Here is a 25,414-nt window from a genome sequence, read left to right as displayed (position 1 = left end):
TCCCATTTTTTTTTTTTTTTGTATTTTGTGGTGAAGTAAAATTGAGTAATAGATAATAATGATATTGACAATTTGCCAATTCCAGCAGTTAATCCCCCTAAAAAAAACATATCTCAAACTTGATTTCCTGTCAGAGAAGTGATGACCCCCTTGTTGTTGATTAGCCTTGTGCAGAATGTGTTTCTACAATTGATAGCGGCATGCCCATTACCAAGTTGCCACGGACGCCAGAAACTCAGACTAAACAAACCAATGAGATGATCCCCCTCAAGAAGCCGAGTGTGGAGGGAAATATTTACAAACAAACATAGGAGAAACAGAGCGAGCAATTGATGTATCACCATCTTCTTATTCTTTTTTTTCCCTCACAGTACTATTGCCATAATTACGTCACGTTCGTGCTGGAAGTGAACGACACGACATCAATCTTCTGCGGCACGAATGCGCTCTTCCCACGATGCGTCACATCTGTGGTAAGTCTTCTGTCTGGGGGCAGAGGCATTTGCAAAAAGAAGGCAAATGAAAGGTTGAAGTTGGGTATGTGTGGTTGAGGAGACATAAAGCTTTAGCACTCTGCACACTCATTGTGCTCAAATACACACTGCATCAAGTTCACTTTCAATTTTGGCTGTATCTTTAATAGTGTAATCTTCAGGGCACAGACATGATTATGCAACGCTGCGTACCGGCACTGGTCCGACGGTCCCTGACCAGTAAGAATCACCGTTGGACCAGTAAAACATGGAAAAACTGGGCACCTGCTGGTACACACTACTATCCTTTGTGTCTTGTGCTGAAATTGGCTTCAGTATAATTGGCAACATATAGCAAAACTCATGAATACAAATATGTCATATATTTCAACAAGGCAAATGCCCCCAGGATAAGGCTAAATTAGTTCAAGTTGCAATGTTAATAATTTGCAAGCTTTTACATGCATAGGAACCATATAGATGAGTTTCATTCTCCCCAGGTTGGCCTGCTGTGAAAAGTCTCTTATTTTTTGTCACTTTGCCAGGCCCTGTGACATAGAAAACAACATTAAAAAAAGAACAACAATAACCCCAAGGCACCAAGTGGTTGCAAGCCAACAGCTAAGTGTTTCATATGCTCAGCCAGAATGTTTTTCTTTCCTCTCTGCTTACATTGATTCAAATTGATCTATGACTTCATCGGCAGTTTGTACATACTTTTTTTTTTTTTTTTTTTAAATATCATGTCTTTACTGCAGAAGGGGAATGGGATCAACTGCATGCACCCGTTTCACATAAGAAATTCTCAGGCATAAAAATGAGCTTGAAATGAGAAAGAGTAAATGTGCTGCTTTCAAAACATTTTTCAAATGTATGCATACTTTTATAAGAAAGATTGTTCTTGACAACCAAAAAAATAGGTCTGCTTACTAATGCTCAAATTACTAATTTAAACTCATTTCCTCTGAGGATCTGGTAACAAACTATTCCATCCCACTATACTCAGTCAATGCCCGTCAACACTTACAATCCAGTTTGCGTGAAATATTTGTTGCTATATCAGGCAAAGCTCACGGAAGTGTCAGACAAGCTTTACAGGAATAATCTTGGTGTATCAAAGGCATGCATCATATTTGTTTGTGATGAAACTGGACTATTTGCTTAGGGTGTGCCCAACATAGCAAAGACTAATGCATGTAAATTGGATTCCAAGTGTCGAAATCCACCAGACATGTACAAAAGGTGGGAATAATGATACAGGACTTGACAATAATGAAAATGATGGTACAATATTGGTCCTCCTTAGGGAAAATGTGTAGAAATTTGAAAACATACCATGAAATGTGTGAGATGCTCCAAGTCATATGAACTTTTAGTCAACATTTGTTCTGATTGATTCATCACGAATAAAGTAAGATATCTAAAAATCTTATCCCATAATGTGATGACCCAAACTAGCTTAAATCTTGCCAATGACAAGAGCATGAGTCTATGCTCTGATATTCGTCGTCCGATAGCGGAGAATCACTTTTAAAAACTGCCTTTCTTTGCAACTCTGAAACATGCTGACAAGGAGGAGCAAACAAAGAAGCAGAAATTAGAGGAAAGCATCGGTAGGGTGTTGGTCCCCTTGGTTTCGTGAGGAATCAATGATGTGGCGGTTCATGGGACAGTAACAATAGCATGAACAGTATACCATGTTTGTGTACGACGCATGTTTTATTTCAACCTCTGCACAGAATGGCACAATCGGACCAAGCTGGGAGGGAAAAGGTCTCACAGCATCCAGTCCCGACCAGAGTACCACAACTCTCGCCTCGTTTCAAGGTAAGCTCAGCTATGATATGAATGCAGGATGAATGCCTGATACTGTAATGTACTGAATGGATGTACACGTGTACGTACTGACGTTGTCATTCATAGACAGACTTTGTGATGCTAGATTTGTAAATTAGTACATATAAATTAGTGTGTATTGTGTATCCATAACAGTTACGCAGGTATATGCATTAAACATTCATAGATACCTACATACATTGTAGTGTGCATACATACATGTACATACAATTAGGTACATGCAAACACACGCACAGAAGAGTTAATTCCCAAGATAGCAAATTGCATTTACAACAGTTACTATTGTGGTCTCTGAAATAATCTTCATTTTAAGCATTAGATGTTCTTAATTTGTGTTTGCATTGAATAAATAGTGTGTAAATGTATTTCCCTCAAATCCCAGTGTCTGGTGTATTAGTCCAAGTGAGTCTGTCTGTTTTGATTCGCTTTGCGTATAATGGATATTGGTGATCTCTGGCATTAGAACAAAAGATTTTTTATTTTATTTTTTTAATGCACTCCAGAACCTTGGCTGGAAAGGAAGAGCACTGTTGCCGTTTCCTTATCTGTTTCCAATTTGAGACCCACGCATCTTTGTGTTTTTAGGGGGTATGAATTTCAGCAGCACACTCCGGCAGCATTGAGTGGGCAAAGAGACAGGCATATTTGCCCGCAATCAGATAATAGATGATGTGGAAAATATCTTTTCTTGATAGAGACACTTCAAGAATATGGGGACTTGACGTCAGCATGCGTCACAGATTTCAGAATCTGTTGTTTACGTATTGTTTGGTGGAAAAATACCTCAATCAGTGTTAATAGCCTTTATTCTCTCCTACTCTCTCCCCATCCCACCTCCCAGAAGAGAGAAAGATTATTTTATACACACACCCACATATGTGTGTGTGTAATATGCCCTTATGTATTTAAATACATGTAGATATACATATACAGGAATTATATACATATTTTTTACATTTTTATATAGTAAAGAGAGAAAATATATATATATTACTGTAGATAAATGTATGTAGATATGATTGTCTTTGAATGGGCATCACTTATACATCACAATATAATCCCCATTGATCTGAACAGCAATAATTCTGATTCGGTGATCCTCTAGGTATGATTGAAACAATTGCATTATTTCATCACCAATCTCCATAAGACGAAATTATGTAAACCCATGATTAGGAGGAATTATATAATTTTATTCAGGGTTCATGAATGTCTTATATTTCTTTTTTTTTCAGCCATATTTTGTAAATTGCATTATTCTATTTCATTAGAAAATTTGTAAAGATGTATGTACAGTGTAATAGTATTAACGACAGGGAGGAGGGCTAACCTAGTTTACGACATATTTGCAAGCACCTTGTGCGTGAACAAGCAATTTATTGCAGATGATAAAATTGAGTGGCTTATGCCGCATCCGTGATTGGCAGCTGAGACAAGATATTTTGTTGTTGTTGCTACTGCTGTACCCTCTGACAATTCAAGCGGGACTTTTCTGTTAAAGAGATTTAGCAACATCCGGGGAACATGGGTCGCCTTTCCTCCCTTTAACACTCTTTGGAGAAATCGGAGGCACCTTATGAATATTCCGCCCACCAAATATACCGCTGTCCACACACCAGGAGTGAGATTATGCACTGCTCCTCCAGTGGAGCAGCGCGTGACCTTAAATAACACTCCCATATGTGTCAGGAGTTGGGCTAAATGAGGTATGAACCAAGGACTGCCTCCTGAAGAAGAAAACCAAAAAAGTGAGACAAAACAAAAAACACACATTAACATATATACTACAACCTCACCACCTCCTCTCCTCTCCTACCCCCCCCAAAAAAAAACAAACAAACAAATAAACAAATGTAAAGAAAACACAATGATGCAAAGGGAGATGGCCCCCCCTCCCCCCCCCCCCTCCCCCCCCCCCCCCCCCCGAAGAAGGGAAATAAAACAATATGGATGGCTAACCCATTTTTACTTGGTGAACACAGCCAGTGAGGGAAAGCAGTTTCCTGTATTTGTATGTGTGCATATATGTTTTAATTGCAAAACAAACAACATAGATGCACATGCTCAGAGTGCAAGTTCAATTGTTTGTCTACACAGGATGATTTTTTTTTTTTTTTTTGGGGGGGGGACATTTAAAGTAGTTTTTTGTTAGTGTTTGATTAGAACTTACAGTTCAAGTATATGACTTTTAAGGAAATAAACATATATAGACTTTTTAAAGGTTTGCCAATAACAGGTCTGTGAGGCTGGTCTTGACAAGTAAAACTACTGTAAATATTGTTTTCATTATTCTTATCATTATTAGTTGTAGTAGTTGTATCATCATTATGATCAATCAGTTTGTAGTGTTTATTATTGCTGTTAAAATAATATTTGTGTGTTTATATGTACTGTAAAACCAGAAATGTTCGCATGCATTTTAATTTCATGAATTTTGGGAGAGCCAAGATTGCAAAATTAAAATGCACGTGTACGAATGTTCTTGTCTACGCTATATGCATTGAATACCAATGGCAATTTGCGAAAATTTCATGCCACGAGAAAGGCCGTCAGCCCCAATTTGTGAAAATTTCATGCCACAAAAATATCTTGCTTTACACTAATTCACTTTGCATTTTTATGATAGTCTCAATGTACAGTACTTCCACATTTCCACCCATCTCTCTATCTATCCATTTGTTTACCCTACCTGTCTACCGACTGATCTACCTCTATCTCGATCTGTCTGACACCCTGTTCCTTTGTCAACATCATATCTATTATATTTCTCTTCCTGTTATCAATCCTTTCCCCTCTCTATCATCTCTCTCCTCTCTCCCCCTCTCTCTTGCTCTGTATGTATCACTGTATCTATCTGCTTCTCTATCCTTGTTAATCTGTCTATGTATCAACCCATCTATCTATCTTTCTATCTATCAACCCATCTATCTTTCTGTCTATCAACCCATCTTTCTTTCTATTTATCAACCCATCTATCTTTCTATCTATCTATCTATCTATCCATCCATCTATCTTTCTATCTATCTATCTTTCTATCTATCTATTTATCTCTTTTTGCCTCTTGCTCTCTATCTACATTTTTCTGTCTCTCTCTTTCTGTCTCTCTCCATCTGTTTATCTATCTAAATATGTCTATTCATCTATTTATCTATTTATCCATCTATTTATCTCTCCCTTTCATTCTCCATTTCCCTCTTGAACCTCTCCTCTCTCTCTCTCTATCTAGGTGAGAACCTGGTCGTGTTCTCAGGGGCCCCCACCAAGAGGGAGTTTGACTTTGCCATCAGCCGCACCACGGTGCGTCCCGACCAGCAGACCGAGAGCATGGTCCGTACTGACACAGACAACTCGAACTGGATCGAGGGCAGCTCAGGTAAGGTTCAACCCCCCCCCCCCTTTTTCCATTCCAGCTCCTCTTCTTTTATAGACCGATCCAACTTGACAAAACACTCATCATTAATTGCGGTGTCCCAGTTGCGTACACGTATGGTGAATGCATGATATATATACTGCGGCGGGTGCGAGCCGGGTGCCATGTATATCATGCATTGTCATATGCACACGCGAATGTCAGGTCGGCCGAGTCTGTACCAACCCGATGTGAGAGGGCGCGGTTGCGTGCCAAAGGGAATAGATCAAGGGGAGGAAGAGACTTGAAGAAAGACTATAATTATACAAGTCAGTAGAGGAGGATGAATGCAGCTACAAAATTGATGTTCACTTGAAGAGTACATGGAGGCGAAGGAAAGTTGATGCAATCAGTTGTGATTTCGGAGCAATGTGAGGGCGGATTCAAGAACAGATCTGCCCGACATCAAATGTTTCGGTGTTCTAAATATGATTTCATGGTCATTACAGCACTTTTATTGTCCGTAGAAGTGCTTCTGGGATGCTGTTAACATATTCCGAGAAAACATACTTGAAGTGAAGGAGCATGTTCTTTTGTTCATTTCCTCTTTTTTATTTAGAACTGTTCAGTCATTGAGTGTGTGACTCATGGTTTCTTATAGCCATTTCTCATGTTACCAAAAGAAACTAGAAGAAATATTTCCGTGGGAGAGGATACGCCTTTTTGCGTGGGTACAAAATAAGAGCTGTTCGTCGCACCACGTTGCTCCTTGTGACATAAGTAGGGGAATGTGTTATAATCTGTGTGTCTCGTGCCAGATCACTTCAATAATTGATGAGCGGTATTAAACATATACATCTGGGGCCCGTTGCATAAAAGTTACTATTATGGTAACTTTGCCATCCAATGGTAACTTCCATGGAATTCTTGATATTGATTGGCTGTTGAGTATTGTTACCATGGTAGTTACCATTAAATGGCAAAGTTACCATAATTGTAACTTTTATGCAACGGGCCCCTGGTCTTTTTCGTTAGAATGAAATTGACGGTATGAATTATCAACAGTCACCCATCACCCACGACTTATGATCAGTGTCCCCCAATGCTGTGCCTAGAGTATTTCTAGACAGGGTTTTTAAAACTTAAAAAAAAAAAAGAAATCTGCTGGGGACATGAAAGCACCACCACATGCACTTTCGCTACAGGGCATTCTCTCATCCCGTGCCGTGTGACTGGAGGGGAAAATATGGCTGGAAATGAACGGGGGCATCAGGTGCGCAAATACAAAATGTATGGCTGTCTGCCTATTTGCTAATGGGTTTGCGCTCACAGAGCATTTTACGGGGACATCTTCAGGCACTCTGCTCTGTCCCAGACCCCACGTGCCTGCATGTGGCTGTCGAGATGGTGTTTAGCCGCTGGGGAAGAGTGGCTGCAAGATGTATGCGTGTGTCGGTTTACGACTCGAGAGACGGTGCCGAGCCATTTCATGTGCATAAGGAATTCGATCTTAATAGCTTCTTCACGTCTGCCTTCTTCACCTGTGCACAGAGGCCTGTGTTGGTTAGTTTTTAGTGGGTTTTTTTTCCCCCTTATTAACCTTGCCTTTCTTGTGGAGTGTCAGAGGCATTAGCTGAAGAAGCTGCCAAGATTTAGATTAATGACATATATCAGCGCCTTTAAATTTGCTATTTGCATTCTTTGCTTTGTTACACAAAACTTAATCCACATTTTCTGTGAATTGTCATATTTGTGAGCCACTTGAACAAAATACACACTTGAACCAGACAAGACAAGGAAATTGATTAGAAATAGAAATTAAAAGTTGGTGTTTGATATCTACATTAGATGTGTACGCATATCATTTGCAACTATTTGATTTGTGTTGCTGTGGAGACAAAAATTATTTCACACTTTTTCAAGCGTTTGATGTGATTGCCATTTGAATAAAAACTTGAGGGTTAAACAAAATAGAAACGGGATATGCTGTGCGATGGAAACTAGGGTTTGCTCTGAAAGGGAATTAAAAAAAAAACGACAACTTTCATGGAATTGAAGGAGTTAAAACCTGTGAAGTATTTGTGGCTTCCTGGTTTAAGCTTGCACCGCCAGTGACAGGCGAGAAGTCAAACGGTACTTGTCGGATCATGTGATACTCTCATCAACTCCACAGTTCACACCCTCACTCCAGTGAAGTTAACCAATTAGTCTTTCGGAAGTTCTCGCGTTGCACAGCGCCCCGCTGGGTTAGACAAATACAATTCCAATTCTGGCTTCCTGAATAGCGGCGGATCATTGATCTACCACAGATAACACTGTGCCCTGTTTAAAGCCTATGGGAACAAGTGACGAGCAGTATATTAGCCTCATGAAAAAAAAAAATTATAATGACATCATACACAATAGAGGGAATATGATGTAACATAATTGAGCATTTTTGTGTCATTTAGTTCATAGTTATCTCAAGATTGTCCCCTGTGTCGTCAAGCTCTGCATAGCCTTTGTGGATGTTATTATTGGGAGATAATATGATTGTAAAGTGGACATTAGTCAGCTGTAGTCCATTACAGGTCTACGCGTAAATCCATAGATCAATTGTTACAGCTATATAATACCAAATATGTCACTCCTTATCACTGCATATGTTATGTAACATCCTGAAAGCTATCAGAGTTGATCCAGTATGGCACACACAGGAAAGGAAATGTTCTTACTCTCTCTATTGTTCAGGTTTCTTGACCTAGTCCATCTACCTGTGACATGTATCTGATACCTCAAGTAAGTTGTTTGAAGATATTCAAGATTCTGAGATGTCTATTCTAAGATGTTCAAACAAGAGTTGTGCAGGTAGCCAATCTACCCGGCAAACAGACCTATTCAACATTCTGAGAAATACAACCCCCTGAAAAATTCAGTGCTTGGGGCTCCCTCGTGCAGTTGGGACCGCAGGGTTGAAAGCATTAAGGCCAGATAAGCGACCAGCACGGATGTTTTATTGAGGAAGCGCTGCGTCCGGCTATTGGTGATGTGGAGTAAAAGGCACATGTCGGTTGGAAAGCCACGAAGCGGCTGACACAGAGACATATGGTTGGCCTCTGGATGGAAGAACTTTAGCCTGCTGCTACTCGGTGCATTTTCCTCTGTTTTTTTTTTTTCCATGTAATTACCATTGTAAACAAGCGCAAAAAGAAAAAGGGACTTCACAGGCACAGTGCAGATCGCACCCTGTACTCTGTATTCAAGTTCCAAAGGGGAACATGAAACATACATATCCAATGTTGTGTGCATTACATATTGAGTTACTGCAATAATAGAGAAAAGAAAATGTAAATGTTAATGTTTATTTATGCATGTACAGTGTATGTGTATATTTGAACCATTTTGAAACCTCTCTCTTTCCTTTGACCCGGGAGTGCGTTGTGATGTAATTGAAATCAATGCTTACCCTATGCTGTTAATGAATATTGATTGATAACATAGTGAGATTGCTTGTGAAATGAAACGATGTCACTGCTTTGAGTTTGCGCTTTATTATACCCACATGGAATTTCCCACAGTTGTAAATGAGACCATTGTGAAGTTTGTGCTATCACCTCCAACCCCCCCCCCCCCCCCACACACACACACCTTTGGCAGATTTTTCTATTGGGGCAGGTCGCAATTACAGTGCCAGAGTGGTCACAAATTGCTTCAGCATACATAAGCTGTACTGTAAAGGTCTGGCAGGGTGGCTTTAACTGGTCAGCTCTTTTGATTGCATTAAGGGTTTATCAATTAAGTGACGTTTACCATTTGCCATTTAAGAAAAAAGAGCTTTACCGCGAAACGACATGAAATGAAGCGTGGGAATTGTTCATTTAGAATGGGAATTCCTCCTTTTGTGACTTCACATCCACTTCTGACTACTTCCTCTGACAGTGACGATTATTTACCAATGTTCTTTTACGAGCATGCTTTTTGTGGTTTTGAGGAATTTCTTCGTGTCATGATGATTATGGCTGTACATAGCATTATCGTGCGCTTTTCTTCAGTTAATTCAATAGTTTCCACCACCTGCCTTGAACTTGGTCAGAAAAGGTCACCAGCTCGCATCAACAATAGGATACTACTACTCAATGGCAACTGCTCCCAATTTGCATAACATTGTGGAACATTTGGAAATGTCATCCGCTTGAAATAGCCTCTCATGTGGTGGCCTTTTGTGGTTGACAGCTTACGTCATTCACCTCAGTGCACTGGTGTAAGATATTCCTGAGAAAGCAGACCCTTCTTGACTTAAAAAAACAGTAATTGGATTTGAACCTTGTCCACGCAAATAAAAGGAAACCTTCAAATAAGAAAGAAAATGCTTCCATTTGTTCATGCATATTTTGTCGATGGCTGGATATGCAAACCTCCAGCACAAGATGGTCTTTTCACAGACATTATACCCGAACAAAATATTTGTGACTGAGAGTACAAAATAAAGACTTGCGAAAAATTATTTCTTTTTTCCTTATTGTCAATTTGCTGTTCATGGATTAAGGGTTCTGTTCAGATTTCACTGTGGTGAAATGTCGTTGCTGATGAAAATCGACAACCCGTCCCCCCCCCCCCCCCTTCAATAAAAGTGCATTTGTCGTGTGTAGGGTAGTAAGATATGTGTGCAAGCACAAAGAATCCTTGATGCCCTGTTTATTCTTGCCTCGTGTGATTATGGATATTTTTATCTCTCACACTGTTACGGAGACTGGGCATGAGAAATTATTAGCAGTCCGCTCCCGACCTTGTGCTCCCGAGAGCCTCATTATAACGAGACAGAGCGGTAGAAAGCCATTAGATTGCATCTTGATGGCAGTCGCTATGTTACAGCAGAAGACTTGGCGCAAAATCTCAAATCGTTGAATACATTACACGACGAAGATCTTTTCCTCTGTTTTTCCCCATGGCCAAAGGTTGGGATTTCGCAAAGCTGAAATAACGTCTCCCAAAATCATCGGCAAAGATATTGTGAAAAATGTCACTATTTAATTCGCAGCCATGCGGCAGAAGATTGCATGTTCTGTTGTAGATATAAAGGCAGTTGCATTGGATGCACCTACACTGTAACAAGTTTTTCATGTCATGAATTTCACTAGTGTGCCTTTGTCATGCCTATTTGATGGATGTTTGATGTTATATGTCTTAATGGTTTTCCACAAGTTTCATTACTTTATTCTAAGGTTATTGTTCATGAATGCACAATTCTTTTTGTCACCAATACCAAGATTCTACCCGTTTTTTGTGGAATTACATGTCCCTATTGAACCTGTAGAAGAACTTTAAGGTATGTTTGCTCTCGTGTCTTAAACCATGCATCAGAGTAATGGGGCGCAACTGATAGGGCCATGGTGAATGAATACCAATATCTCTGCTCAGCGACCGTTGCTGGATACGAGTTCATAAAGGAAATTCACTCCTGGAGATCATGAGGTATACCCTTGCCTGCAGAAAATATCGTGAAATTTGAATATAAGATTTTGTGAAAAAGTATACTACTTGAGTCTGTCTTGTTCAGTTTATTTACTGACCACACGCTCATGATTGAGATGCACATGAAATATGTATGAAGTAGCAAGCAACAGGCTGACCACATTGTGCAGTCAAAGCTTTGGCCGGCTCTATGGTTCCATGGTCTAGCGTCAATCCAAGGTGGACATCGGTCTGTTGCTATCCGTGAAGCTGTTGAGCTTGCTGTGATAAGACAAAAATTGGTCTGCAGTGGACTGCAGAGTGATGGTACAATAATTACATAGCTCGCTGTCTGATTCCGTGCATTGTCCCATTGTGCAGCATGCGTCTCTAGGCAACCCCTGGCTTCTGTGCAGAGACATGGCTTCTTTCGACAAATTACTGCACACACATGTCATCGTGGCAGAATTGATCAGTTTCTTATATCTGACGTGCAGAAACGTTGTCGCCTGTAACTGTGATCTCCAGCATAGTGGAAGAGAGAATGGATACCATCTTGTGGTCGTGCCCTTGACTTTGTGCATGAGCTGGCAAGATGCAGCAAACTGGGCCCTGTGTGAGATTCCGCGCAAGAAGACAGGATGTAAACATAGGCCCTGTCTGAGAGAGAGAGAGAGAATAGCTGTCAGCATCAGTTATGGTAATTGCAGCGTTTGCCATGACGAGTCAAATGCTCACAGCTGTTTGGATGTCACTCTGTCCTTTACCTTGTCAGATGAAAAAACACTTAAGTTCTGAATGCTGTGAATGCTTTTCAAGATGATGCAGGGCCCTGGACTACATCAGCGTAGTCAAGGATATGATATTGTGATATTCCTCCCCTTTTTTTATGCCTCCGCCACGAAGTGGTGCCGGAGGCATTATGTTTTCGGGTTGTCCGTCCGTCCGTCCGTCCGTACGTCCGTACGTCCGTACGTCCGTACGTCCGTACGTCTGTACGTCCGTACGTCCGTCCGCTTTCGTTTACGCGATAACTTGAGTAATATTTACTGGAATTTTACCAAACTTGGTCCAAGTATGAAGTATGATGGGGCAATGATTTGATTAGATTTTGGGTGAAATCGGCTAAAGGTCAAAGGTCAAAGTTCAAGGTCAAATCATGAAATTGTATCCGTTTACACGATAACTCAAGACTGGGTGGAGCAAATTTCACCAAACTTTGTTGGAGGATGATATATGATGGGACGATTACTTGATTAGTTTTTCAGTGAAATCGGACCGAGGTCAAAGGTCAAAGATCAAGGTCAAATCCTAAAATTTATCTGTATATGTGATAACTCAAAACTGGATGAAGCAGCTTTCACCAAACTTGGTCCAAGGATGATGTATGATGGGACAATTAGTTGAGTAGGTTTTAGTGACATTGGCAAGAGGTCAAAGGTCAAAAGGTCAAGGTCAAATGCTAAAAATGTTGCTATTTCCCCCATATCTATGCAATGCCCACAGTTATTTTCTTGAAACTTAGTGTATACATGTACTACTGCGTAAAGATTCTTTAGAGAGAGTTTCATGTCTTAAGGTCAAAGGTCAAAGGTAAGGTGAAAATGTTGCAATATCACTTTTCTCGCAAATGGTTCAATGTATCTTCATGGAACTTGGTACATATGCATGTACTGACTGGCAGGGATTATCTAGGGAATTTAGGGGTCATGGGTCAATAGTCAGGGGGTCAAAGGTCAAGGTCAACTCCTCAAAATGTTACTATTTCCCTCATATACTAGTATATGCAATGATTGCATTATTAGTTTTAAAATTTGATATATGTACATGTATTTTCTTAATGGAGATTCTCTTGGCAATTTCCAGTCAGAGGGTCAAAGGTCAAAGGTTAAGGTTCAAAAGTCAGGTTTAAATGCAAAAAAATATATATAATTTGTACTGTAATTACACTCTTTCTTCATACCTTGAAAATTATACTCAATGCATAAACTCATAATAAGGTCGGTCAGAAGTCAAGTAAAAATTTTCAATTCCCCAAATATGTGTACCTGCACTCTTTAATAGACAGTTATAGCAAACCAGTTCGTGGAAAGTGAACATTCAAGATATTTCTGACACCCCTGTTATTTCGGTATTTTGCCAGTTATGTGAAACTGTCATCACACATTGTGAAGACATTGTACTATGCACATATTGGGAGAATCATGCATTATGGCGGAGGCATCAGTCGCCATAGCGACATTTCTAGTTTTCTCTCTCTCTTCTTTTTTGTGGGGGGCGGTGTATTTTTTGTCCTCTCTTTTGTGGTACAGATTGTATTTAGCTCTGTAGGATGATCTTCATACTCCATCAAGTCTTTTAAAAAACTTGGAGTTCCATATTGGAAACAGTAGCAGGAATTTCTTTCAATCATGATACAAAAAAAAAGAAAAAGAAATGGAGTGTAAATTGATGTAAAGACCATGCAAATGGTAATACAATGTGTCTCATATAAAATACCTTCCCGGATATTGTATTACATCCAAGGTTTACCTCTCTGCCTTTAATAGTGCAAAAGGCCTGTGACAGTGCTAATGTGTTTTAACTGCCATTGGAAGCACTCTTTAAGATAGGTGAGGGTATCTCTGAGAATCTCCTCCATTTCATCTCCTCACTGCCTGACATTCACCACAGTCACGAACATCTTGCATGTAAAAGAAGAAATTACTTTGCAGAGAGGCTCGTACTTTTGCGAGAAACGGTGATGAGAAATCGAGTCTATAAAAGAAGAAATTACTTTGCAGAGAGGCTCGTACTTTTGCAAGAAACGGTGATGAGAAATCGAGCCTTGCAAATGCTACATGGCACCGTCAAGAATGAGATATGATCAGCATGCATGCCGAAGTAGACTCAAAATACCAGTGGAAGTATTGTACCACTAGACACTTGGCACTGCACGATGGGAAGATGAATGTTTGACGAGAAATATCTTAAAAGGAAACCAAAAGAAAATGTGACCAATAAGGCTAGTAAGATTTTGGAAGAGATAGCTAGAAATTGAGGCTCAGATTACGGCGTAGTCAGTCACAGCATATGCTGCTAGGTGTCGTGAAAATACACATACCTGTATGTAGGAAGGCAGACTTTGCCCTTATCGTGAGCTCAACAACTGCCTCACAATCGTTCCTGAGGCAGTGGCAGAATAACTTTTTAAATGGGGAGTTTTTGAGCCAGTAAATTTGCTTGTTCATTTGAAAGTACCTTTTAAAATCAACAGTCAAGGCTACATCCCCCAAAATTACTGTAAGACCTGTCGTTAGCAATCGCCGAGCAAGGCAATCAGGATCATAGCAGAATGCCTCGCAGAGTCAAGGGCAGTCACATTTCTGTAAATTCTCGGGAACCAAAAGTCCTCAGCATCAGCTGGAATGAAGAAATTCCGGTGTCATCCCGTGGATGCTCTTGAAGAGAGTTTTCAATACGTTGGCCCCATCTCGTGTAATTATATTACAGATCATGTAATTATATCGTACAGATGTATTGTATGATTGATAAAAATGATGATAATTGTTGAAAGTATTGATACTACTGCTATTTTGTACAGTGCTAATGAAATTGCAGAAAATTGATGTATTTGAAAAAAAAATGGCATACAGAGAGTAAATCAAATCAAATCAAATCAAATCACATCACATCAAATCAAATCAACTCAACTCTCATGATAGATCATGATGTGCAGTCAATGGGGGTTTATTGTTTTCATAACCAAGCAGAGGTATCCGATACGTCCTTGTCATTAATTTGTCTCTCATGAAACTGTAAAGCTATATATCAATGTCACTTTCACTTCAGAAAATGTCGCATTCTTGTCTTGTCAAGTTACAAAATGATGACAGAAATATTAAGCAATACAAGGAAAGTGTACGTAACACAAAACCAAAAGTATCTTGTCCAATTTATTTTTTAAATGCTACTGTGTGAAGGTAGCAATATAACCCTGCTGTAATTTGATTACTGGTTGAGTAAACCAAACTTATCTTGTCCCATTTATCTCTTTAAATACCACTGTGAGAAAGTAGCCATATAACCCTAATGTAATATGATTACTGGTTGAGTAAACTAAAAGAATCTTGTCCCATTTATCTTTTTAAATACTACTTTGAGAACAATATCTGTATAACCCAAAATGTAATTTCATTACTAGTTGAGAGCATACATTAAAAGTTATGTATGTCAATCAGCCTTTGGCTTGTCACTTGTGGGACAGAGTTAAACATTATTTTGTTCACAGAAGCCCTATATGAACAATAAACACATGCAAGCACAATCATTAAAATAATGTGCAAAAATAGTATCAACCAAAACAATTACAATGCACTTTGAAATCTGCAATCTTAAATTATATACACAAATCAGTTTAGATTTATTAATTTTTTTGTATTTGATTGACTGTTATAGTACAGTAATACATACATATATATCAATTTCCCTTATCTCAAAAAAATCTGTACCAACTGCAGGGTATAATTTTCCAACTCAGATTTGATTAGCAATTTCAGCTGATGAACAATATTTCAAATGGTATCCTGTACACTTCTATGGAAGAAAACTGCTAAACAAAAGTTAGTTTGTGTAGCAGAGGTGCAAAAATGCATAGCAAATTGCGATGCGATACCAGGAAAATTATTCCCTGAACTGCAAAAAAAAAGTGAAAGTAATTTTCTGTATAGCATGCACATTTGTGTGTCAACACAAAACAAAATCTCTACCCCCACCCCCTCACCCCCTACATGCACGCTCAATAAATACACCATTCCATTTCATCTGTCCATATGTCACCTGTTTGTGACATAACTTGGCGCCTGTCATGTACTGTCCGTCCACCACATTACCAGTGCTGAATCCAAGGGGCAAGAAATTAATCACGACTGTCAGGACAAATTGGAGGTGTCAAATGGCACCGTAATTGATTAACTTTCAAGGCACCCCACCCCTCTTTTGTTAAGTGCCTTGGCCAGGGTCTGTGGGAAAGAACACATCTAGGGCAGGGGCTGCTGTAAGTGTTCAGGCCTTTAGAACTAGAAAGACAATGAGGACGGAACTTTGATGTAATTTAGCAGTAGGCGTTGCGAGACATTTATGCCCCTCAAAGATATTTTTAAAAATCCAATAGTGATTAATGTGGTATTAACGAATCAAAACATGCCAGAAAGAGGTGCACTAGCATAGGTAAACAGGAATCAGGGCAGAGTATTAAAGCTGGCATCATTTCTTCTTAAGATCACACCCCTTGACACTATTTTTGTCCATAATAATGCATTGAATTGAAGAAGGGCATTGAGTCTCTTTGTGAAAGTTTGAGTTTACAAGGCAAGATTTAATATCTTGTTTTTCTGTTCTGATGCTAAATCGCCCAGTACACCTCTCCAGAAAAGATTAAATTGTAAATAAATGTGTGAAACATTCAGGCTCCACCGACCATCTGGACATCTAATGACCAGCCAGTGTAGTGGAGTGCTGGAGCACTGGAAGTATTATTGCCTGATTACTGGCACATGATGACACACAATATGTGAGAGGGACATGTCACTGCTTTTTGTTTTTGTTTTTTGCCCGAGTAGAGATTGACGAGAACTGAAAATCAAAGGGATGTTACAGTGCCACAGCTGGCTGTGTCTGTGAGAGTGACTGAACTGAAGATGTGGAAGAAGTCTGAAAACATCTCACATTGTGAATGGCGGCCATCCTTGATGAAATGTAGCATCAATTTCACAGTCATCATCAAGCCTTCCATTGTGGTCGAAGTGTGTGACTCCCGAGATCCTTCAACTGAATCTTGAGCCATACTCCATGTAGGGAAAGTGGAAGTCATAATCGATGATGAAGATTACTGAATGCTGAGGTGTTGTATTAAGTCCTATCCAATTGAAAACTGGTGAATAATTGCAGTGGGAGGCAAACAAAAAAAAAACAACAACAGGAAGATTTCTTCTTGTCTATATTTCAGTCACTAAGAGCATATCGTCTGTTGAGAATGAGAAGGGCGTTAAGTGGTCTTGAACACTGGATTTTGTGGCAACTTAATGCCCTTATCATTCTCAACAGACGATATTAGCATAGGCTGGGGATTTTTTTGTACATCATGGTCCTCTTGCCACTTGAAACACTCCTTATTGCTCAGTCTAGGGATTAATGTGATTTTTTTTTGTATACTATGATTGTGGTGACATCAGCATTATCTATGGATTCATAAAACTTCTCAATACATGTTAACCGCATGACTTGCAAGTCAGAATTTGGAATATGTGTATATGTTGTTGTTTTTTTTAACAGTCACGTCATAATTTTTTTTTCCATTTGTATGTTGCGGTAATGTTTCGACGGCAAGGGTAGTCTGCATGTAGCGCCATACTATGTCTTCCATTTATATGCAGCATGCATGTTGATGGGGAAATTGATAGCGATGTTGTCAATATTTTTGAGTGCAGCCCTCGGGCGCCGCCTAATTCCCCCCCCCCCCCCCCCCCAGGGGTGCATCAGTGATATCCCATATTTCATGCTGCAATATCTCTCTCCCTCTCACACACAGTGTGAACTTTTAAAGATGCTGTTGTGTGTCCCTAGTCTCAACCAACTGGAAAGCCCTGGCGGTGACCCCTGACCCCGGCATGGCCCGTTGAGGGGCTAACGAAGCATGGTGTGTGCAGCCGTCCATGGTACCCCATCAATTAAAGGGGACAATTCATCAAACCATTTTTGCCGAAATATCCAGACGATTCAAGTTTCTAAATCATGCGTGAACACATGGCACCATGCAGCTTTTTCAAGTGGCTTTTTGAGGAAGAGATTGCAGAAAGGGTCTTGGAAAAAAAAAAGCTCATAAATTACCAAAGTGTCAATATATCTAGCTCAAAGTGAGTTTTGCAGGGTGGGATAAAAAGGAATTTGTCACAGGTCCTGCCGTACTGCTATTTAATGAAGAAAGATTAATGTTATTTTTTTTTATTGGAAATAAGTAAGCTATAGAAGTCATTTATTAGTCAATGAATCCACATTTGTCATCTGCTTCTTATCTGAATTTGGTAGGGATACACTGGCACACTGGTAAATGCATATATAGCAAAACCTGTGAATATATTACCCCGACTTACCCTATATTCTATACCATAACACAGTATTTGAAAGGAAATAAAGTCAGTGATAAATTTTGATTCTATCAGATGATAAATGGCACATTATCATCAGCATTTGGTAAGAATTTGCCTCCAAAATGAGACTTATGTGACCCATATTTGACAGTCAACATTTGCTGTGAATAAAAGTACCCTTGGTCATCCGTAAAAGATGAAACTATGCTTCTGGCCATTTCACATATCAGTCATCTCTTTCAGAACTTTGCAGTCAGAGGGTGAATTAATCAACTCACTTCTGGCTCAGAATTAAGGTTTCCGAACAACTTTCCGGGAGTTTTGGGCACTTGATAAACACAAAGCTGTCTTGATTATGGGGTTGGAGAGACATTTCTGAAACGCCGAAAAATTTGCGATCACAAACACGTTAGAGCCAGAAAAGTGTTTCTGTAGAGTTGATGAAGGCACAGTGGTTTTGAAATGCATTTATAGCTTGGACCAGCTCGCTCCAACCACTGCCAACTACACATCTCCTCTCCTCGGGTCAAACTGTGCAATGGAGCGGCGCAGTGACAAGGCCTCCCAATCAGCTCACAACAGATGTGATAAACGCAACAACGTGAGAAAGGCGATCCCAAAAGTGTTTGTAAACGCATTTTGGTAGTGGGTATGGAACGTGTTTCAAACATGGGAAAGTTCATAAAGGCAGCCAGAGACCAGAGCAGACCTCCCCCCCCCCCCCCCCCCCCCCCCCCGATGGGAGTGCACCCATAGCCTTCACCAGTTATCTTCTACATATGGCCAAGAGAAGCAGTCAGTCCTATTCCCATTCTCAAAAGACATCTTATAGCCACCTCCCTCCTTCCCTTCCCCCCCCCCTCCCAAAGACAACAAATGTACTCTAAATAATTTTGTACTGATATTCATGAAAGATTCCATGCACCTTGCTGCGCACACTAAAGAAAGGATGCACTGTCAAGAATTGATCTGGAGAATTTCTCATTTGAAAAAATAAAGAAAGAAAAGAAGTAATTTCTTCACTCTAAAGCTGAAAATCTTCCTTCAACTGAGTGAAAGTTCATATTTGGTTTTGGCTGATTTTTTTTTTTTTCTACCGGTATGTGCCATCTGTACTATCTATGTTTTCAAGGATAATATATTTCAAGTCAATAACTTTCACTTTCAGTCTTTCAAATTTCCCAGAAATCACCTCTTAGCATGACCTTTTTTTTTAGGTCAAGCTAACATGTATCGTGTGTTTCGGCTGAAGTATTGGCTTTTTTTCATTGAGAAATTATGATAAGGTGCATTCACACTTATACGGTGAAATGCCTTGCCATTTATTTGCATGGTAATTTTTTCATATGAATACAAATACACCACAAGAAATGTTACGAAAAACCATGGTTTTCAGGATGGTAAATAGACTTTTGCACAAAAGATGCATGCGAGAATTGAGTGTGAATTTTGTCACATGATACCATCGATGGTACAGTGGAGTATATCATCTCACTCACATGACCTGGCACACTTCCCATCGTACACTGCATTATCTATTATCGTGGTATTTCTATTCCACGATTCTCTATTCACTCTCTGTTCACTATCTGTGCTTATATTCAATTCATTTTCTATGCTTTTTATTTTCTGTTCATTCTCTATGTTTTTGCTCTATTTCTCTATATTCAATCTCTATTCATTCTCTATTCACTCTATAATTCATTCTCTATTCTGTTGCATTTTTCCTCTCTATTCACTCTTTGTTCCCGATCTTCTTTCACTCTCTACACTTCATGGGAGTAATCATCCCATTTGTCTCAAAACTATAAAAGACAGAATTGTAACACTTCTCAGAGCTGTATGTTACATGCTACAACTAACAGCAAATAAGGTGTATTGACATGATTATCACATTAGTCATCGCTTTAAGCTCCAATAAACCTATTTCATTTTGTCCTCCCTCTTGTTTAACAAATAAGAGCTTTTAGCTGGAAGCTGCTTAATCAGACAAAGAGAGGATCTGACTTTTTGGGGGGACTTTTTTTTTTTGAAAGATTGTTTCCTCTATAACTTTATAACAGGCTCTACAAAAGTCTGCAGCGAAGTGGTACACATTGTCCTTGCACTGAAAATGTTTGTAATCTTTTTCTCATGGTGGTGGGCACAAAGAAAGGAAACGTGTGTGGAAGAGAACTTCACACGCCAAGGTCTGCAAAGTTAATTTTTTTTTCCAGTCAGATCGACAGCCTGAAAATTATCTTTTTTCATTTCAGTCCACTTTTTTTTTAAAAACTCACACCTGTGCTACGTAGACGTGGCACTGTTTGGCCTGTGCAGTAATGAAGTTCATTCAAGAAAGTGGTTGTGCGCTATCTTGCTCCTTTGCCATCGATTCGCACTACCCTGTGGTGCAAATGGCTTTCTTAAGGTTACTGGATGCAGATTTATTCCTGTTTTCATTATCAGCAATATATGGTATCGAGTTGATTGTGCATGGTCTGTGCCATGTTTTTGCATGGCATCAGCTTACCTTTCTATGAGTTTATATTGAAATAGGAGCGTGCATCTCATTGATACGTGCGAAGTAATGAGTAGATGAAAAGATGGGTGGGGGGAGGCAATTGGTGCTCTTGATGGCACTAATGAAAAATTACATGAGTATTCCACATGTCATAGATCAGCACATGTGAAGGTATAATATTAGATTTGCAGAGGCAAATTGTGAATCGAACAAGAAAAAGAAAGGTGTTTGGGATGAAGTAGAAAGAGATGGGAAGAGACCCGAGACCATCGGGGGCTCGTAACCAACAAGACCGCTCACACTGTTCTGATGAACATCCAGTCCATCCATCAGCGCCCACATGTCACCTTTCCCAGGTGGATTGGCTGGTTCCCAGCCGTTAATGATGGCCACCGAACATGCCATCCACCACCGCGTGTTCGGGAGTCCTCTTTGCCTCACGGGCAGAAACGAACGGGTTCGCAATCTCCACGCGACAATTGGAAGCCATTGTCTTCACTCCGGGGTACAAGTTCCTCCTCCTCGTCTCTAATGGCGTTAAATGTCAAATTCCTCTTTGAGCAGCTGACATCAACTTGCTAATATCAGTCTGATCGTGCGTAGTCCTAATGAATGTTTAATATTGTCGAGACTCTTCAGGAATGGAAATTTCCATCATGAAAATCAGAGTAAAGGATGTTGCCCTGAAATATAACTTGCAAATCAGATTATGTTAAAATATAGAACGAACGATGGTAACCCACCCCCTCCCCCCCCCCCAAAAAAAAAAGAAAAGAAAAAGAAGAGCACTGCGTGAGTAGGAATTATTTATTTGCAGACACTTCTGAGCAGGAAACCCCCTTTTCACTTACATGATATCTTGAGAAACTGCAACCTGAGCCAAATTGTTAGGCAAAAGAGTTGTTTAATGACTACATGAGAGTTGGTTAGGTAGATTGAAATACATACCAAAGGCATCCGTGTGGATACTGTCGTGAGAAAGTAGCCATTTTGCAGAGTTCACTTCCAGTTTTTGTTTCGCATATTAAAAACATATCATGCCAAGAAATAAATGTTTCCTGAACACTCAGGTTTATACTGGATATTTGTCTTGGTCATGTAAGACATGCTATCTGATATTAATCAGAGAGTTACTGTGTTTTCATAATTCAGGCATTGTAAAATTTCTTCAAATTTGAATTACCTTTTCTTTCTTTTTGTCTATTTATCTTTTATTTGCTGTTTTGTGCTCTTTTGATGTGGCAAGTCCTCAATGCTAACTGGATTGGGGCGACCTCAGATTTGTGTTTGGTTTGTTGTTTCTGTACTCTTCATTGTGTTTCCGATGGCATTTTTTCCCGGAATGTTAACTTGCAGGAAGGGAAGAAATAAAGCTGGAAAAAAAAAAACCTGTGTCTATTAATCACTACACACACACAAACACACTCGCGCACGGAAGAGAACAATAAAAGAAAGAAAAAACTTTAATCAGTGCAGAATTGAAAAGAAGGATAGGATCAACTCTTTGCTGCCAACCTCAAGTCCCTGCTGCTCCCCTTCACCTGTTCAGTCCCAACATAAAATAAGCTCATGATTCACATCTTATCACCTGGCTCGGGAGACATGCCCAGCAAGATGCGTTTTTAAAGACCTTCATATACTGCCATCATCCTCCACTCCGCTGTGGCGATGCGTTCACAGACCCAGATATGATAGCAAGGTTCTCCTCCAGAAGCAGATGGGCCATGTTCGCTCTTCACCCCACTTCTGTAAATTGGAGTGAAATTCCATATTGTACTTGCCATGTTGGCTCTGATTTAAACAAAAGTTAAAATCAGATGAACGCAATGGTGAAAGTTTCGGTGAAGTCACACCTAAAAGAAGAAAGTTGTGAAATAGAGTGTCCCAATGTTACATCATAACATGCGTTCTCAAAATGATAACATCAAGTATAAACCACATACCCAAATTGGAGGGGGTGGTGATGTCCACACCACACAAAGTTTCCATAAAGCTGTACTAAATTTCAGTATAAAACCTAGCAGCAATAGCTTTTTGGCAAAAGGGGCTGCAATTGTGTAGTATTGACCGAACGCGTAATTTTAATGATATCTTTATGTACTCATCAGTGGGAGCGTTGTGAGGAGCACCATCATTGCCTTAGCCAATGTACCTGTGTGTTTTTGTGCCCAATATTTCTATCCAATGAAAACGTGTGAAACTGTTAAGATCCCATAATTTTGTAATTTTTTTTTTAAGCTTGATTACCCATTCTGTTCATCAATTATTACTCTCGTTACCCAGGTCACCTTGAAAATGGTATGGAATTGCATTTCAAGGCGTAATTTCTCACCGAAAGTGAAGAAGGAAGTGAAATTCAATACAGCACCTCTTGAATAGGTTTTGTTTCTCTTTACGTGTTAGCCACACCTCAGTTTCTCACAAAATCAATATTTTTGCTGAAGGAAAAAGGATATTGATATACCCCCTTCTCCCTTTATACATGACTGGTGTTCATGCAGGCAATGGATACTTGTCTCTCAGGAAAAGTATTTGACACCAGATTATCAGTGAAGAGAGCAGTTGATGAGTCATAGACTCATTAATAAGAGTCTTCTCTTTTTCAGTGCAAAAATTTGCTATGATGATTTTTAAAAAAAATTATAAATGAATTCTGATTTTTTTAATACTAAAAAAACAAGATCACTGTCTGGTCTCACATCTCATATCCTTATTTGTGGCTTTTTCCTCACGAAATCTTTAGTCGCTTTCTGGAACTTTGTCAAGTGTATACTTCTCCATGTGCATTTGAAGGAGTTTGGGACTTTGAATTACCCTTGTGAGCAATTTATCAGCAATCTTGACTATGATGCGCTTTCCTTCAACAATGCTGTAAAATTAAGCATACTATTGAATTTGTAATTGATTTTTAATTGGAGCAAATTGGACAGGTCTTTATTCTGGGAAGGATTTGGTAGAAAGGTAACCAGTGAAGCTGTAGGTTCCCATTGAGGAGGTCATACATAGTAGTTTGCATATTCCATTTTATAAGCAAAAGGTAGTATAGTACCTTGAAGGTGCAATGTAGTACTATGTTCAAATTATACCTAATATTAGACATTCAGACATCAAACTATTAGCCATTATGTTTTCTAATGAAAAAAAAAAAGAAGGAAGATTGTGGGCTGAGCTTAGTTTGTTGCTTTAGAATATCAAAAACACAAAAAGTCTTTGCCCTAGACTAGTAGGCATCTGTAGATGATGTTATAATGGCTTGGCAGTGTCATATGCTAGACAGACAGACAGACGGGTCTGTTAATACCTTCTTCTCCCCTGTCTGTTCATTTGGTTTTAAATGTGTCAATTATCTTGTCATGTGCTAGTTTCCCCCAGGGGCCTACTCCTTCCCCCTCTCTCTCTCCCTCTCTTTCTGTGGCTGCGCCTTTTCTACAACTTGGTTTGCCAAGAAGCACTTCTTTTCCTCATTTCATCCTTCCCTTTTTTAGCTGGTAAGCCCCCGAGACATCATTCCTGTACAGGTGCAACACTGCTCGTTCTCTGTCTTGCCCATGAGAGTTTCCAGCAATCAATTAAAGAAGAAAAGGGAAAAAGAAGCTGTGGAAAAGGATCACCATCTCTTCCCCCCCCCCCCCAACAAACACTGCCTAGAAAATGTGATGACATCATTTTAAAAGCTTAACATGCATCTGTTCAGAGCCAGCAGTGTGCCAATTTACTTCCCAATGATTTATAGAAAAAAGGGGGAAGAAGCTGTGGCAAAGGCTCACCCTTTCCCACCCCAACCTCCTCAAAATATGATGTCATCAAATTGAAAGCTAAACATGCATCCGTTCAGAGCCAGCAGTGTGCCAACTTAACTCCAATCAATTGTAGAAAAAGGGGTAAAATAAGCTGAAGCGAAGGATTACCCCCCCCCCCCCCCCGCCCTCCCCCACCTCAAAATATGATGACATCAAATTAAAAGCCAAACCTGCATCTGTTCAGAGCCTTCGGAGTGCCAAGATGTGATTAAGACATTCTAAGGACACACCTTTCTGATGGCCACATCCAAATATGGTTTTCACAGTGCCGCTGAAACACTTCGATGAATGGAAAGGGTCTTTTGACCATTGATCTTTTTTTTTTTGGCAATGTTTGTGACTTACAGATCGTGTTTCCCCAGGTTACATGCTTTGGATGGGGCTTTAGAGTAATCATTTCAAAGTTTTAAAAGCTTATGTAGCAACTCAAGATATTTGCCTGCTTTTGCTGTGAGTTAGGTATGATGCATGTAGTGCTAAAAATTTAAAAAAAATTGCAAAGAAAATGTTTTGAAAAATGTTGATGAATACTGCTGTATACACCATACATTTTGCGAGATTTATGCTTCTACGACTTTCATGACTTCAGTGCTGTTTGCAAATTTATAAATAATGCTCATAATTGCTCAATCTGATCTCAACATGAATGTGACGTGCACGCATTCATTTCTCCATTCATTACTATACTCCATGATCGCAAATTTAGCCATTCCTGAAATTATCGGGAAGTCCTGATTCACACACAAACACACACACACACACACACACACACACACACACACACACACACACACACACACACACACACACACACACACACACAAATTAGGCTTGTTAAAAAGAATGGAGCATACAGTATTGGTTATCCAAGAGGC

General features: G+C 39.6%; 1 protein-coding gene across 1 annotated transcript in view; it reads left to right on the top strand.

Annotated features, from left to right (window-relative positions):
• Window positions 1-371: 371 nt before the first annotated feature.
• Window positions 372-25,414, top strand: part of LOC139713538 (semaphorin-6A-like) — a gene marked incomplete at its 5' end in the record, with an annotated part of 76,370 nt that continues 51,327 nt past the window's right edge. Inside the window, 3 exons of the mRNA XM_071625262.1 lie at window positions 372-473; window positions 2,213-2,300; window positions 5,557-5,703. Coding sequence (XP_071481363.1) covers window positions 372-473; window positions 2,213-2,300; window positions 5,557-5,703 — 337 coding nt within the window. The remainder of the gene's footprint in view (window positions 474-2,212; window positions 2,301-5,556; window positions 5,704-25,414) is intronic.

Source organism: Diadema antillarum, unplaced genomic scaffold, assembly GCF_040938485.1.
Source record: "Diadema antillarum isolate AM-2024a unplaced genomic scaffold, OU_Dant_1.0 seq00001998_RagTag, whole genome shotgun sequence".
In the NCBI taxonomy this organism is placed as follows: Eukaryota; Metazoa; Echinodermata; class Echinoidea; order Diadematoida; family Diadematidae; genus Diadema; species Diadema antillarum.
The sequence above is the reverse complement of the archived record's forward strand: the minus strand, read 5'-3'. Positions and strand labels throughout refer to the sequence as shown.